General features: G+C 34.9%; 2 protein-coding genes across 8 annotated transcripts in view; one reads left to right on the plus strand and one right to left on the minus strand.

Moving 5' to 3' along the window:
* Positions 1–2,729, plus strand: part of LOC136035960 (actin-binding Rho-activating protein-like) — a 49,729-nt gene extending 47,000 nt beyond the window's left edge. The window contains exon 5 of the mRNA XM_065717845.1: positions 2,488–2,729. Within this exon, the coding sequence (XP_065573917.1) occupies positions 2,488–2,619 (132 nt within the window). The 3' untranslated portion in view covers positions 2,620–2,729. The remainder of the gene's footprint in view (positions 1–2,487) is intronic.
* An 8,903-nt stretch (positions 2,730–11,632) lies between these two features.
* LOC136035961 (probable phosphorylase b kinase regulatory subunit beta) overlaps positions 11,633–15,747 on the minus strand; it is a 121,892-nt gene continuing 117,777 nt past the window's right edge. For all 7 annotated transcript variants that reach the window (XM_065717853.1, XM_065717848.1, XM_065717847.1 and 4 more), the window contains one exon: positions 11,633–14,039. In XM_065717853.1, coding sequence (XP_065573925.1) covers positions 13,713–14,039 — 327 coding nt within the window. In that variant the 3' untranslated portion in view covers positions 11,633–13,712. The remainder of the gene's footprint in view (positions 14,040–15,747) is intronic.

A 15,747-nucleotide genomic window follows, 5' to 3' on the forward strand; every position in this document is an offset into this window, starting at 1 on the left:
TCACTCATCAGTAATGATTTAGGGATAAAACAGGTGGTTCGAGAATCAATCGAGATTAATCTCAAAATAAATAATAATATTTCTTTGAACAGAGACTTAGGGGAATACTCACTAAATTCTTTATACTCAAATTTAATTAAAAATGATCAAACAAAAATATTTTACTAAACCTAGTATTGAACCAGCTACGAAAAAGCCTTTGAGACAGGCTGCTAAAAAAGCAAGGTTGGCTCTGAGAAATTGCATTTAACCACTTTGTTCTCTTTAGTTTGAACGAATTTATATTCTCACTTCATTCTTTTTGTCAAACCTGGTTGAACTTCGTTGAAGTAAATATGCTAGGAATGTTTTTTTAAAAGTTTTAAAAAATATTATTTAGTTTTAATTCTCACAATTTAATGTAAGTTTATTTATATATGCATAGTTTCTCTCTTATTCTCGTATTGTACTGAAGACGGCCCTTGGACATAGGGCCGAAACATTCACAGAATTGATTTCCACTGTCTTGAAAAGATTTTCCCTATTGTTTCTACTTTGTATTTGTTTGTTATGGAAAGGCAGTGTGGTATTCGTCGTATTTTCCAAATCTAAACATTTAGAGAAGGTGGAGCAGAGGCGTCCGTGTTAGCGTTCTTGAGGAAAGAAGGTATCATTAACAATAAAAATGAAAAAATGGGGAATAAACACTTGGGTATGAAAATTTTAATATATCAGTCTTGTTGGCATGATTAGTTCTAAATACGCTTTATGAAGGTTCCAAAGACTTGTAAGATTTGTTTATTGTTCTAAATTCTGAACTGTTCTTAAAAGGAAATTCATTTCTTTATCTGGAAATTTTTGAAAAATATTGAATTGCAAGACTATAAAAGCAATCTATTAAACATAGAGGGAACTTTGGGACGGGGGGAGGGGTGTGAAGTATACAATCTGTTAAAATTATCGAAATATGATACCTATGAAAGCAATCTATGAAACTTATATGTATAGACAGACCTCTTTGTTCTTTTGCAAATAATGGCAATAATGTAGCATGCATTTTCTCAAGCTAGCTATTGAAGTGCTTTATAGGCTTGGATGTTTTCATCGCCTTATCCGTCTTTTTTTCTATATGTGATTAAATTTGTTTCTTTTGTATTACTTTTGCTGTTTTTCTTTTGTATTTTACTCCACTTAACCTCTGTTTTGTGAAGTGAGTGATAAATGAATTATTATTATTATTATTTGTCTAGAAATAAATAATTAATGCCTTATCATTTGGGTGAAGGGTGGGTGAAATAAATTCTCAAACGAACCGCATAAATTTGAGCAAAAAAATATTTTATAAATAGGAAAGTTTTGAAATTGGTATAAGGGGTGGAAGACCTATCTTTAGATCAAAAAAGCAATATTATTATCATAAATTGTTCAATCACTGGAAATAAAATAATAATATCCCAATTCTGGCTGTAAACGGTCTTATACATAAATGGTGAAATAAATTGCCAAAGAAAGGTTTATAATAGAGAGAGAAATCTACGATCTGAGGATTGTTTCAAGCCAAAAACAATCTTTTTCGGGATGGTAAAATAAAATGACATTAAATGGTGCAAATTTTGGCAGAAATAACGGTCATAGCTGTCCGTTGAAAATAGTCAGAGATTTTTCAGACATTGGAATAGGAACGAAGAAAAAAAAACATTCATTTGTAAGAAAACCAGCATTGGAGTAGAGCCAAACTTTGCTATGCTCTAAATATATATCTTATGTGAAAACATTCCACTTGTCTTGCATTGCATAATGCTGGACTTGTCCAGGGCTCCTTCAAATAGCAGATTAAGGGGCAAGCAAATGTTTTGGTTCGTCAAGGGTACGAAACAGGTAGATCACATAATGAGCTACTACTGGTTGTGTACTCCCTTTCAGACACAATCAATATAATACTAAGACCAAACAAGCACCCCTTTACGGAAATTCTGGAAAACATAATGAGGTTAACCAGTTTGATGCAGGCATTTTTAAGGCAGATGATATTTCTCAACAGAGCAGCAATGACTAAGCTCTTTGGTGCTAGCAAGCGTTGGAACTCAACCCATTATGGTGCAGAACCTTGAAATAATGAAAGATAACACCTCTAAAAAAGTTGAACAATCTTTGAATGGACAAGAGATAATAGTAAGCTCTGTATTTACTGTTGTCTTTGTCTTTTACAACACAAGAAATTTAGAAAAATTGAAAAAAGGAAAAAAGTATAAGAAAAAAGAAAACCAGTGGAAACATTCAAGGAACAAGTAAAAATTCTTTATAAAATAAACGTAAAATTTTACTCGACTTTGCAAAGTTAGGCCTACCCCCCTTGTACCTGAATTCCCCCAAGATCTGAATCTACACTTTATATTTCATTTCACTTTAACCTCTGTTTTCATTTACGATTTCTAGTCATAGTTGACCAAAATTGAAAATCTTCAATTTTTATTCTCATAAAAACTAATAATGTCTATTATTTTCTAGAGGCGAGATGACGACGTACCAGTTGTTCTACAAATTTCTTTAGATGAAATAAAGCGAATATTCAAGCGAGACGACCAAGACGACAAAAAAGAAGATTCAGATAGTTGCAACAACAATCTTATAGAAAATTAGGCTTATGCCAATTTAGAAATAGGCTGCATCAAGGTTTAGAAGAGTATTTAAATGCTAAGATAACGTTAAATATTGTACCATTGCTTTTTAAATTAATACGTAAATGTCTACATATGTATACCGGTTATGTTTAGAACAGAAAAAAAACGCAGAGAAAATGTTACAAATATGTATTTTACTTCTCGTCGACATTACATACCCTAGGACCTATGAAACAATATAAATCTATTCATAATTTAAATATGAAACAATCATTATTATTCTATTAGCAAAGTCTAATGCAAGGAAAAGGAGTAGAGAAACCCTTTTATATATAAAATATATGCTAAAAATGCTTTTTGGAAGCCTTTACTATGAATAATTTGATAATAGAGCTAAAAAAAAATGAGAAATAGAAGATGTGTCTAATTAGACAAGATGGTGTCATCGTCTTTATTTCACGAGATCTGCAGAAGATGTAGATATGTCAAAAGACATATTATGGAATATACAACCACCGTATTTTGCGTTGTTCTAACAAGATGGTCTAACTAACTTGTTCCAACTAAATTATTCTCAGTGTTAATGAATAAGAATTATTATTGCCAAAAAAGACAAACTAATACTAAAATCAATATGTGGGAAAGTAGACTGTTGTAGTTCTACTAAAATCTACTGCGACATCTCTTAGCTAAGTCAGAGGTCCAGGTAGACCGTGAGTGGTGACCAGGTGTCTGTTTCTGGGCCACAAGGTGCATACAATTCCCTGACTATCTTTACTGACTTCCTCTGTAATGTCATTGAAGGAACGGAGGACTGTTCTTTGAGACCCCCTCCCAGAATGTATCACAAATTAAAATACTTTTGTGGAATATTACTCTGCCGTAGGCGATATTGTCTATGGCCGACAGCAAGTGGTGACCTGATTCTGGACCAAGAGTTACCTGTTTCTGGAGCAAAAGAAATTTCAAATATCTAAAAAACATTGACCGCATATTCTTTTTGACAGTGCGCAAAAAGATGGTCCAAAAAGGCAAAAGGTCAAGGACATCTGGCAGATCGAGTGAGTCATACACTCTGGCTAGTATATTGTTCTTTGCAACAAAAGAAAAGTACAAATACTTTTCGCAACTCTTCACTAAGATGTATAAACAGGAGGGAGCATGTTGCTTTGACTCTGGTATCGACTGGAAGGTCAAGATACTTAACACTTGCAGATGGGGAACAGTTTGACTTGCTATTATGTTCTTTCTGTCATAGTCTTCTGTCGACTGTTGAAAACGCAAGTAGCATTCTTGGATGCAATGAAAGGCACGCCTATTATCCAATACTCACGGCTAAGCACAAAACGTTTTCCTTAATTGATGCCAACGGTTGTCATCAGGTATCATGTATTGTAGGCATAATTAACCAAAGAGAGGATCATGCCCGTAAACATGTAACCGAAAATTGAAAAATAAATTAAAAAAAACTGTCAAGTGAACAAGGATCGCCATTTGACGCTGACTCAAGAATGATAACTATTATTTTGATGAATCTTAATAATGACTTTGTGGAAAGAAATTTGTGAAAATTACAAAAAATAACCTGAAACCTTTCAAAAGGGTTTTCGGATCGACATGACACGCGCACTGTTGAAATCATCATAGTCAAAAACACTATTTTAGAGAATTGCAGTCCTCCCTCTTGAGCAACAAGGAAAATTACTCTTTCACATGGGACGCTGTGCTGGGTCTCCTATTTTTCCCTTTCTTCTGTCGCCGCTAGTGGGGCACTAAAACAGGGGTCAATGGTGTGACTCTATAGGTTCAGCCAGAGTCGACCCAGCTCTAAACATGTACTCGGAGAAACTTGCCGGACAAACACTGAAAGCGTCGGATGGTTTACCCGCAACCAAGTATTGCGCTCCCGGCCGAAGGTAGAAAATCAGGAGATCGGCATATGCCCTACGCAGACCACTGGTTAGCATGCGAAGAAAAAGTTTAGTAAAAGGATGGACAGGGCCTACAGTAACAAAATAAGTCTGAAACCCCTAAAAATGGCGCCGGATCGGAACACCAAGCACACCATTGGAATTATCGTGGCCGAAACCCCTACAGAGGAGGCTTACGGTCCCTTAGCTTGAACAACATGGAAAATCACGTTTTTTGCATGGGAAGCTCCTTTTTTTATTTCTTCGCTGGTTTCCCCGTCAGATCGAAACACAAAGTACACCATTGAATTGCCATGGCCGAAAACCCCTATACAGCAGACTTATAGCCCCTTGGATTGAACAGCAAGGAAAATTCTTCGGCTTGAACACCAAGGAAAATCACATTTTTTCATGGGAAGCTTCTTTTTTTCTCCGCTGGTAGCGGAGCATTGGAACATCATAGAGATCTGTTTAAGGGCTCATGTTAAAGGAGATGGCTACATCTCTTCGCTTTGTAATTAGGAAAACATAATATTTCAAATAAAATCGATTGACAAAAGTTGCATATCAAACAGTTCGTGGTAACGAACTGTAAGTAATGAGCGAGCAACCCGGCTCAATAGTAACCGAAACTCTAAAAAAAGAAATTTTAATATCACTCAAAAGAATGAAATTGTTATGCTGCTTTCAAATATATAAGTTTCATCAAGTTAAGTCCAACCCATCAAAAGTTACGAGCCTGAGAAAATTTGCCTTATTTTCGAAAAAAAGGGGAGCGCCCCCTAAAAGTCATAGAATTTCAATGAAAATCACACCACCAGAGTCAGAATATCAGATAACCCTCCTGTAGAGGTTTCAAACTCCTATCTGCAAAAATGTGAAATTTTTTATTTTTTGCCACAAGAAAGATCACGGATGCGTGTCTATTTCTTTTTTTCGTTTTTTTTTGTTGTTGTTTGTTTTTCCAGGGTGACTGGATCGACCCCGTGGTCCTAGAATCTCGCAAGAAGACTAATTCGAATGGAAATCAAAATTTCTAGAGCCTTTTTTAAGTGACCAAAAATTGGAGGGTAATTAGGCTCCCTTCCACGCTAATTTTTTCCCAATATCACCGGATCAAAATTTTGAGATGGCCATTTTTTTCAGCATAGTCGAAGCATCTAATAAATGTTACACTATTACACTACTATTATAATTATGCCTAAGGGTATGAAGGTGACATTTTCAAGGAATTTTGAGGGGATAAGATGAAGTGAATCCCAACACGCCGTCTGTATGCAGGTTGTCAAAAGGGTGTAACAGCAATATCTTAGGAACAGTTTGGTGTATGAAGTTGAAACTAACAGAGGTTGTTGTGAGGGATGTTGAACAAACAAACAAAAATACTTTTATCCTAATGCTACTGCTTCTACTCATATTGTTACTATTACTATTATTACTACTGCTACTACTACTAATGTCACTAAATCTTATGCTACTACAATTAATTCATTTGCTATTACTACTTCTAAAACTATTAAAGCTAAGAATATTAAGGTGAAAAATTTGGGATATATAGAAACTAAACGGACTAAAATGACTAAGTTCCCCAGTAGCTCTTTTTTGGACCTGCTACTCATTATGGCCTCTAAGGGGACAGAGTGGTATCTTAGTTTTTGTCTTTTGAAGAATCACTATTTCAATCAAGCAGGCAACTTTTTTTAAATAGGGTCATAAACAATACAAATTGTCAAGTGTTAACACAAAGATTTTTCAATAAAAAAACTAGTATTTTTGCTTTTCTGAGTTCTGAGTTCTTTATTTAACAATAAAATTCATAAACAAAAAATTACTTCAAGACAATCTCCCCCATAAGGCTCCATGGCCGGGAGAGAACAGGGGAGAAAAAAAATACCAACACAAAAAAAAATCCAAAAACAAAATTGAGTCGCCCACTTTAATAATCCCCAAAAATGACAAGCTAGGCAGGGGGTAGCACATGATTTTCCCAACTCAATTAAATATCCAACTCAATCCGGAGACATCAACTCCAAGGGAAACCGAAATACATAAAAAAAGAAACAAAAAAAAAAATAAATAAACAAAATTATTTACTAGCTAGAAAATCTCTTACATAATTTTTGAACATACCAAACGAGTGGCAGCTTTCTACGAACTCAGGGAGTGTATTCCAGATCCTGTTAAAAGCTGTCAGAGGGTTGAAGTCAGACCTCACTGACGGAGTGTGAAGAACCAGTAAATTGTTGGAAGTGCGGAGATGATAAGTCGATTGATCAGAAACAAAAGGTATATTATTACATAGGACAGCAGGAAGATGGCCGTGCAACTATAAAAAAACGAAAGAAGAACAAGAAAGAAAATAGAGAGATTTCAAATCAAGCAAGGGTTTAAGTGAAAATCGGTTAGTTTCCTGATTAAGAGTCCTTGCTTTATCAGAAAGTTTTGAAAGTGGCTTCAGAGACGAGGGAAAAGTTGACATCCAAATAACAGAACAATATGAAACATAAGACTGAACTAGGCTGCAGAACAAAATTCTAAGAATCGACCCTGGAAATATGTATTTGAGCTTTCTAAGGATTCCGAGACTCCTGGAGACTTTCGTTTTAATCAGGTCAATATGATGTTTGAACGAAAGATTTTCGTCAAGCAAGATGCCTAGGGATCGAACGTAACGATCCTTAGGCCTACTTAGAGAACCTCTTGATACATTTATTTCATTTAAGTCAAGGCAAGCCTTTGAGACTCTGGAGAAAATGAGAAAACATGACTTTCCGACATTTAAGGCAAGATAATTTACATCAAACCACTGGATAACCTTGTCAAAAAGACCTATCATCCTTGAACGAGGATCAGACTCAGTTCTACCAGTTGTGCCAAGAGTTCTGTCATTAGCAAAATGTGGGATTTGCTGTGGGATTTGCTCAAAAACTTCTAAAATATAAGTTAGCCAGAAATACCTCCAATTACCCGTGATTCTACTAACTTGTTATTCCTGCTTAAGCTTGCCTACCCTCAGTTCATTTTACATTCTATCTAACTCTACCTTACTCGGCTCAGTATGTTACTCAGCCATCGTGAATGGAGCTGTACAACTATTTTGTGTAGATTTTTACCCTTGTTTGATAGTTGAGACCTCAAACAGTTCGTGATAACGAACTGTAAGTAAGGAGCAACCCGGCTCAATAGTAACCGAAACTCTAAAAAACGAAATTTTGATATCAGTAGATCATCAAAAGAATGAAATTTTTATGCTGATTTCAAATATATAAGTTTCGTCAAGTTAAGTCCAACCCAACAAAAGTTACGAGCCTGAGAAAATTTGCCTTATTCTTAAAAAAAGGACGAAACACCCCCTTAAAAGTCAAAGAACTTTAATGAAAATCTCACTATCAGATTCAGCATATCAGAGAACCCTACTGTAGAGGTTTCAAGCTCCTAACTGCAAAAATGTGGAATTTCTTATTTTTTGCCAGAAGAGGGATCTCGGATGCGTGTTTATTTGTTTTTTGTGTTTTATTTTGCCAGAGATGGCCGTATCGACACAGTGGTTCTAAAATGTTGCTAGAGGGCTCATTCAAACGAAAATTAAAAGTTATAGCGCCTAACTCCCCCAAAAGAGAGCGGATCCACTCCGGTTACGTCAATCACGTATCTACGACATTTGATTATTCTACCCACCAAGTTTCATCCCGATCTCTCCACTCAAAGCGTTTTCCAAGATTTCCGATTTCCCCCTCCAACTCCCCCCAATGTCAACATATCTGGTCGGGATTGGAAATACGAGCTCTGAGACTTGAGTTCCTTCTAAATATCAAATTTCATTGAGATTCGGTCACCCGTTGTTAAGTTAAAAATACCTCAATTTTTCCAAATTTACAACCTCCAGCTCCCCCAAAGAGAGGGGATTCAGTCCGAATATGTCAATCACGTATCTAGAACTTGTGCTTATTCTTCCCGCCAAGTTTCATCCCGATCTCTCAACTCTAAGCGAATCCAAGATTTCCGGTCTCCAAGATTTCTGTTTCCCCCCTGCAACCCCCTATTTCCGTGGATCCGATTCTAAAGCACAAGATCCTTCTAAATAGCAAATTTCATTCAGATCTGATCATCCGTTCGTAAGTTACAAATACCTCATTTTTTCTCATTTTCTAAAGAGAGCCGATCCGGTCCGGTTTTTTCAGTCATGTATCTCGGACTTGGGCTTATTCTAACCACCAAGTTTCATCCTGATCTATCCGCTTTAAGCGTTTTCCAAGATTTCCGGTTCCCCCTCCCCCCAATGACACTGGATCCAGTCGGGATTTAAAATAAGATATCTGAGTTACGAGGTCCTTTTAATTATGAAATTTCATTAAGATCCGATCACTCCTTCGTAAGTAAAAATACCTCATTTTTTCTAATTTTTCAGAATTAACCCTCCCTCTCCCCAACTCCCCAAAAAGTGAGCGAATCCGTTCCGGTTATGTCAATCACGTATCTAGGACTTATGCTTATTTCCTCACCAAGTTTTATCCCGATCCCCCACTCTAAGCGTTTTCGAAGATTTTAGGTTCCCCCGACTCCCCCCAATGCCACTGGATCCGGTCGGAATTTAAATTAGAGCTCTGAGACACGATATCCTTCCAAATATCCAATTTCCTTAAGATCTGATTACCCGTTCGAAAGTTAAAAATACCTCATTTTTTCTATTTTTCGATTTAACCGTCGAATCGGGGAAACGACAATTTCTAATTTAATCTGGTCTGGTTTCTGATACGCCTGCCAAATTTCATCGTCCTAGCTTACCTGGAAGTGCCTAAAGTAGCAAAACAGGGACAGACAGACAGACCGACCGACAAAATTTGCGATCGCTATATGTCACTTGGTAGATATCAAGTGCCATAAAAAACGATCAGAAATTAAATTTTAAAAAAAGTTTTTTTCAACTAAAAATAAGGAGCAACATTAAAACTTAAAACGAACAGAAATTATTACGTATATGAGGGGGTTTGCCCCCTCGTCATTGCATCACTCTTGATGCTAAAGTATTTTTAGTACTTTCAAAAGAGCTATTTATTACAATTAAACGGCCTTTGTGATTCAGGGATTATCCTTAAATAATTGTAACAAATTCAAACTTTAACGTAAAGAGCGAGGTATTGACGAGGGGGCTAAGCCCCTCATATACATAATAATTTCTGATAGTTTTAAGTTTTAATGTTGCTCCTTACTTTCTGTTGAAAAAACTTGTTTTTCTAAATATAATTAACTAAAACTCTGGCATCCACCTGCAGTCGTATATCTGTAAATATTAAAAATGTTTCTTTCGTTGCGAATACAATTTAAAAGAAAGTAGGAATCTATTCCTGACTTTGAAAAATTTGTATCTAGAACACTTTGGTGTTTATTTGGGAGACCAGAATAAATTTCGGACCATTCCCTTTTATGTATAACCTGAGTTGAGTACTTGTGACTTTGGACCACGGAAAAGAGCAGTGTATAATTTTGCTCGGTATGATGTGGAGGGAAACACGAAACCCTAAGAGTGATGACTATTTTTTGTCTCACAAGAAATGTATAATATTTTAAGAGGATCCATAGACACAAATAGACATATCGAATCCAGATTCATCTCTAAAATTCTTTTCGTGGACTACAAGAATGCCCATTCCGTTCTTCTGCAGTCTTCCTAGACTTCCGTAAGGTTAATAGACACCAACGCCCCATGCATAATTAAACAGTGACTGAAATAGATTCAACAATTCTTCAACGCTACAATCAGCAAAGATGGAATTATCTCACAAAGTGGCGTTCAAACACTGGACTTAGTCTTGGAACAAGTGTGAAAGCTTACCTATAGAGAACTTTCGACCTATCAGATTCATAATTTCCGACCAATCATGTTCAAAATTTGTAAGTGTTATGAGACTTAGTTAAAGATTGCGTCCAGCATATGAATATCGCTTAAGAGACCTAAACTTGAGAGTGCCGCATTACTTCGATATATCGATATAATTACTTCGATACAATTACGAATAAAAAAGAAAAAAAAACGATTGGTATTCTTGTTCAAACAGTATACAATTTTCTCATAAGGAGGAGAATAGAGATCATGCTTTTAAACTTAAATCCTTTCAATTTTGACATGGGCAAATCTCAAAGTAAAGAACGAACCATTGGGCAATTATAACCAAAAAATTAAAAAATGTGTAAAAAAAAACGGGCTAGGGAAAGAAAATTGTCATTTGTAGCTGATTCAGGAATCTCGTTAGTCTTAATGCTAAATTGTTATTTTGAAAACCAGCTTACGGGAATTTCGACGAGCAGTCTGACCCCCCCAAAATGGCGTCAGGTTGAAACAAAAAGTATACCATAAGAATTGTCATCGCTGAAAACTCTATACAGAATAAGTATAGCCTGGTTTTAACAACCTGGAAAGTTACTTTTGGTATGGGTAGCACCAATCTATCTCCGTTACTTTTTTTTTCTTACCTGCTAGCAGGGCACTGGAATACCATCGACAGATGTTTAAGGGCTCATTTTAAAGGAAATTGCTATATCTACGCACTTTACATAAGTACCGAAACATAATTTAAAAACGAAATGCATTTCTTGACAAAAACTGCTTCTATATACACAAGATGATGAAGGGCATAATAATCATAAATTACAACAATAAATGACGTTATGATAAAACTAAATGGTAACGGCAGTTGTACCATAAAAGGCAAAGACGAGCTCCATGGCGAGTACCCTACTACACTCTAATAGAAGCTCTAAATGATACGAAGCAGTTTTGTGTTCGGAACTGAATGCCTACGGAAATTGGTCACAGCCCATACAGACCATATACAACTATTATCAGTCCCTTAACAAAGCTACAAGTACTCATGATTTCCTCGAGGGACGATCATTTAAGTCCTGAGCTTGCGCTCTTGTAAAAAGTAGATACACTAGAATTTAATTTATCTACTTGTCCATTAGCTTTTAATAAAACAATACCCTAGAAACAAAATTCAGGAAATCTAATTTTTATTATTTAATAACTTTTTGAAATTTGGAAAATTTTTGGGACTGGATTTTGAGACATTGTCCTACTTAAATTTCGAATGTAAAAGATTAAATGGAACAAAGATAATCATACATAGTTTATCCAACGTTTATTTCAATATGTAATATGAGCAAGACAAAGAATAGGGTACAGGCATATAGGAGAAATAGGGTATAGTAGGACAAAAAATTTTTTATTACAGATGGCGATAAATTAGTACAGAAATGAATAAAGTGAAAAAAAAAAAAAACAGAACCAAAGGAAATGATAATTGACAAGACTGGTTTCAATTCTGGAATTAGCACAGCTACCAAAGGCTAATGTTTCTTCCAGTCTCTATTAATATTCTGAAGGCTAATTTACTGAAGAATTAAACCTGATAAATATAAACTATTTATTAAAACAACAAACCAAACATATCACGGCACTAAGGCTACAACATTGTCTAAGGTGGGGGGGGAATGCGCAACCCAATACCATAGGAATTCAGTCATTGTTCATATTGATCACGCGTTGTGCACTGCTTCTAAATTAAAAATTAAAAGATTTCATGAAATGAAGATTTTCATATAAGCCACCCTTACATAAGATAATATGAAAAAAACTTCGTTTTCTTAAAGAGTTAAAGAGGCTGCGTCCCAAAGTCGAACCTTAAAACGTACAGGAATTAGAAAAGGCAGTTGGGGGGCTGCCGCCCCCCAAACCCCCCGCTTTTAAAGACTCTTTTGTACAGGTTTTTTGTTTTTTTGCTAACCCCCCGCTCTTGGCTTGGGAAAGGCCCTCTTTTAATTAACAAAACATTGAAATGAATGAATAATGGAATAACTTCGAAAAATGTTAAACACAAGAGGACAGGAGAACCATTGCGCCGAAACTAGTAATTAGTAACAATGAAGTCCCCCCACAAAAAAAAACCTGTACAAAAGAGTCTTTAAAAGCGGGGGGTTTGGGGGGCCCTAGGGGACCTTAACTTGTGAATTTCAGCCCGATCGGACAACGTTAAAGGGGGGCTTGGGTTGACAGGTCGAAACTTTCGGCCAGATTTTCCCCATGAAGAAAAAGTTGGAGGGGGATGAAATTTTGCAGGTTTCTTAGTTGGAGCTCGGGCTACGAAATGCATCCCTCCCCATCCGTCTGCGACCACTGGAACCGAAGATCGCTTAACATTGTCGTGTGTCGCCTCTTTATAGAGGCACGAGTGTGCCTCCTTGATCTGAGAAAAAATTACGAGCTTTAATACGACTACAAAGAGACAAAACAGGATAAAAACAAAAAGACTTCTTATAACGGGCAGAAAAATATTAAAAAAGAACAGTCAAGGGTGGTTTTGTTTATGGGACAAGGTGAGATATTATAAGGAGGCGTTTCTCTCCGTCCTTACTAATATTTTGATGAACAATTTTGTTACGAGCTTTAATCAATATGACAACAAATTATAATATGACTTAATTTAATTAAATTTAGTATGACAACTTAATTAATATGGCAATTAATTAATAACAATTAATTATTAATTATTAATAATTATTAATCAATAACAATTAATTAATAACAATATGACTTAATTAATAACAATTAATATGACATTTAATTTAATATGACAACAAAGAAAGAAAACAGGATAAAAGCAAAAAAACTTCCTAGAGCGGGCAGAAAAATATTAGTCATTATATTCTTATTTTTTTATCAATATTTATTTCTTTTGTTTTTTATTCAGTAGGAAATTGTTCAAATTTTGTGTGCTGCTAATACATTTTTGTCCATGACGCTTCTCCCCTCCCAAGTTCTCTAAGGTAATCTTGAGCGGGAAATAAAACGCACAAAAATTTAAGTCTATAATTCCTCTTTTCAAGATTGAATCTATCTAAAAGTATCTACAAATTCTTTTTTTTTGGGAGGGGGGTGTTAGCTGAATTCTCGAATCTAAAAAAATCGAACTGCATAAAATTTCTATTTGGATATATTGCTCCAAGATAGAAGTACATGTACAGTGTAAGCATAGAAAATCCCATCTTGGTGAGGATTTATACCAGAGGATTACTGGGGGGGGGGTTGGTAGGCAAAGCTACAAAAGTATTATAAGTCACGGAGAGAAGGAGGAGACAAAGAAAACGGTCATAAACAATGGCTCAATAAAATAAAACACTAGTACTTTGAACTCTTTATTTCTAATTACGATATCTGACAACGCTCTGCAAAATCATTCTCAATGGCATCTTCTTGCACACCCCCTTTCAAGAGATTATTAACAACAGCACGGGCAAGTAAGCCATTTGTCAAACTAGGTGGCGCTGAACAAAAGAGAAGAATATGCGTCTCGAACAGTTGAGACTCATCTGATGATTGTTTTTTAGTGACATCTAAGCTATTTTTCCGACCAAATCCAGTGTCCTTAAGGAATATTTGTAGGGCGTCAGAAATCAATTGATCCAGGTCAACTTGACAGCGAAACTGAAGCTCAGGGTTTCTCTCAAGAATAGTAGCCAAAATACATAATAGCTATAAAAAAAAACCAGCCGAATTAAGAAATTTCAATAATAGTTTTGATTTCGTCAATTCTAAACTTAGTTTTCTCAAAAAAAAATTAAAATTAAAACCTTATTCCTACAGAATTACAGTAAATACAAATATTTTTTTTTTATTGAACAGTTTATTCAAGATGCCTTCTGCTTATCAAACATTTTGTATTATCCAAGTACTCAAGGAGTAAGCTCCAATTCTGCTCTCCATCAGAAAAAAAATAACCCCTTTAATTAATTTGGATATAATGCACAATTTACCTATTTCTTTAAAGACGTCTCCTCGCCATAAAATTCCTATGAACGTTCACGGTGAATATGATAGGAGCAGTCTAGATAAGTAATGTATTGAGAGCATAGAAACTAGCCAAAAGCTTTATGAAGAAAAATAAGGAGCAAATTATACTTATATAAGGATATTTTGTATTTGTGTAATAACATGAATAAGGCGAACACCGCTAAATTAAAATACGGTTCTATTTTTATTAGTCACTCATTGAGGCAAAATGGCTAGCTTCAGAATAATACCGACATTTATCAATTTGGGTATAATGCAATATATATCTTCTGTTGTTTAAGACGTCTCCACATAAAATTCTTACAAGCTTTCATGGTAAACATGACAGGATTAGCAGTGTTTCCCGAACTACGGAAACTACGTTTCCCAAAATAAATTGCACATATATAAAACTCACTACGATTAAAAGTAATTAAAGTTAAAGTTGATGCTGAAACTGTAATAAAGAAAAATGGGAAACAAGTACATCCTTGCCATTGAAATAACTTGGTAACAAAGAACTTGCAGGTGTAATTATGTAAGTAAAAAAAAAATTAAGTCTGTTTTTTTTATTTTAAAACTCTTTCATTCATATTGGTAGCACTTAAAAAAAAAATTAAAAAAAAAAAAAAATCAGCAAAAGGTGAGCAAAAGGTGATCCTTGCCATTGAAATAACTTGGTAAAAAAGAAATTGCAGGTGAAATTATTTGAGTAAAAAAAAATAATTAAGTATAGTTTTTTATTTTAAAACTCTTTCATTTATATTGACAACACTTATAAAAAAAAAAAAAAAAAAAAAAAAAACAAGATTGGAAATTTCGTTAGATGGTTCGGATCCAGTCTTTGGAAACCCCTACTCTACACAAGTAATGTCTGGACACCAATGATTTAAGTTCGGAGCATTATGAAGAAAAATAAGGAACAAATTAAAATTATTTGATTCCTTTAACACCAGTTTTTGTGCAATAATGGGAATAAGGCGAAGACCACTGTAGTAAAACACAATTCTATTTTTATTAGTCACTCATTGAAGCAACACAGCTAGTTTCAGATTAATAACAACTCTTATCAATCTAGATATAACACGCTATTTATCTGGTTAAAACGTGTCCTCGACATGATATTCTTACGAATTTTCATGGTAAATATGAGAAGATAAGTCTAGCTAGACAAAGTAATGTCTAAACACCATGAATTCAAGTTTGAAGTATTATGAACAAAATTAAGACACATATTAAAATTATTTGATTTCTTTAAGTCCGGTGTTTGTGTATCTTTGTGCAATAACGGGAAAAACACAAATACCGCTTAAATGTTTTACTAAAATAGTTTTACTAAATAGAACATTTTTAGTATCTCTAATTTTTATTATTTTACTATTTTTACTAATTATGTAAAACTCTAACTTTA

The sequence above is a fragment of the Artemia franciscana genome, chromosome 15 (assembly GCF_032884065.1).
Source record: "Artemia franciscana chromosome 15, ASM3288406v1, whole genome shotgun sequence".
Lineage (NCBI taxonomy): Eukaryota > Metazoa > Arthropoda > Branchiopoda > Anostraca > Artemiidae > Artemia > Artemia franciscana.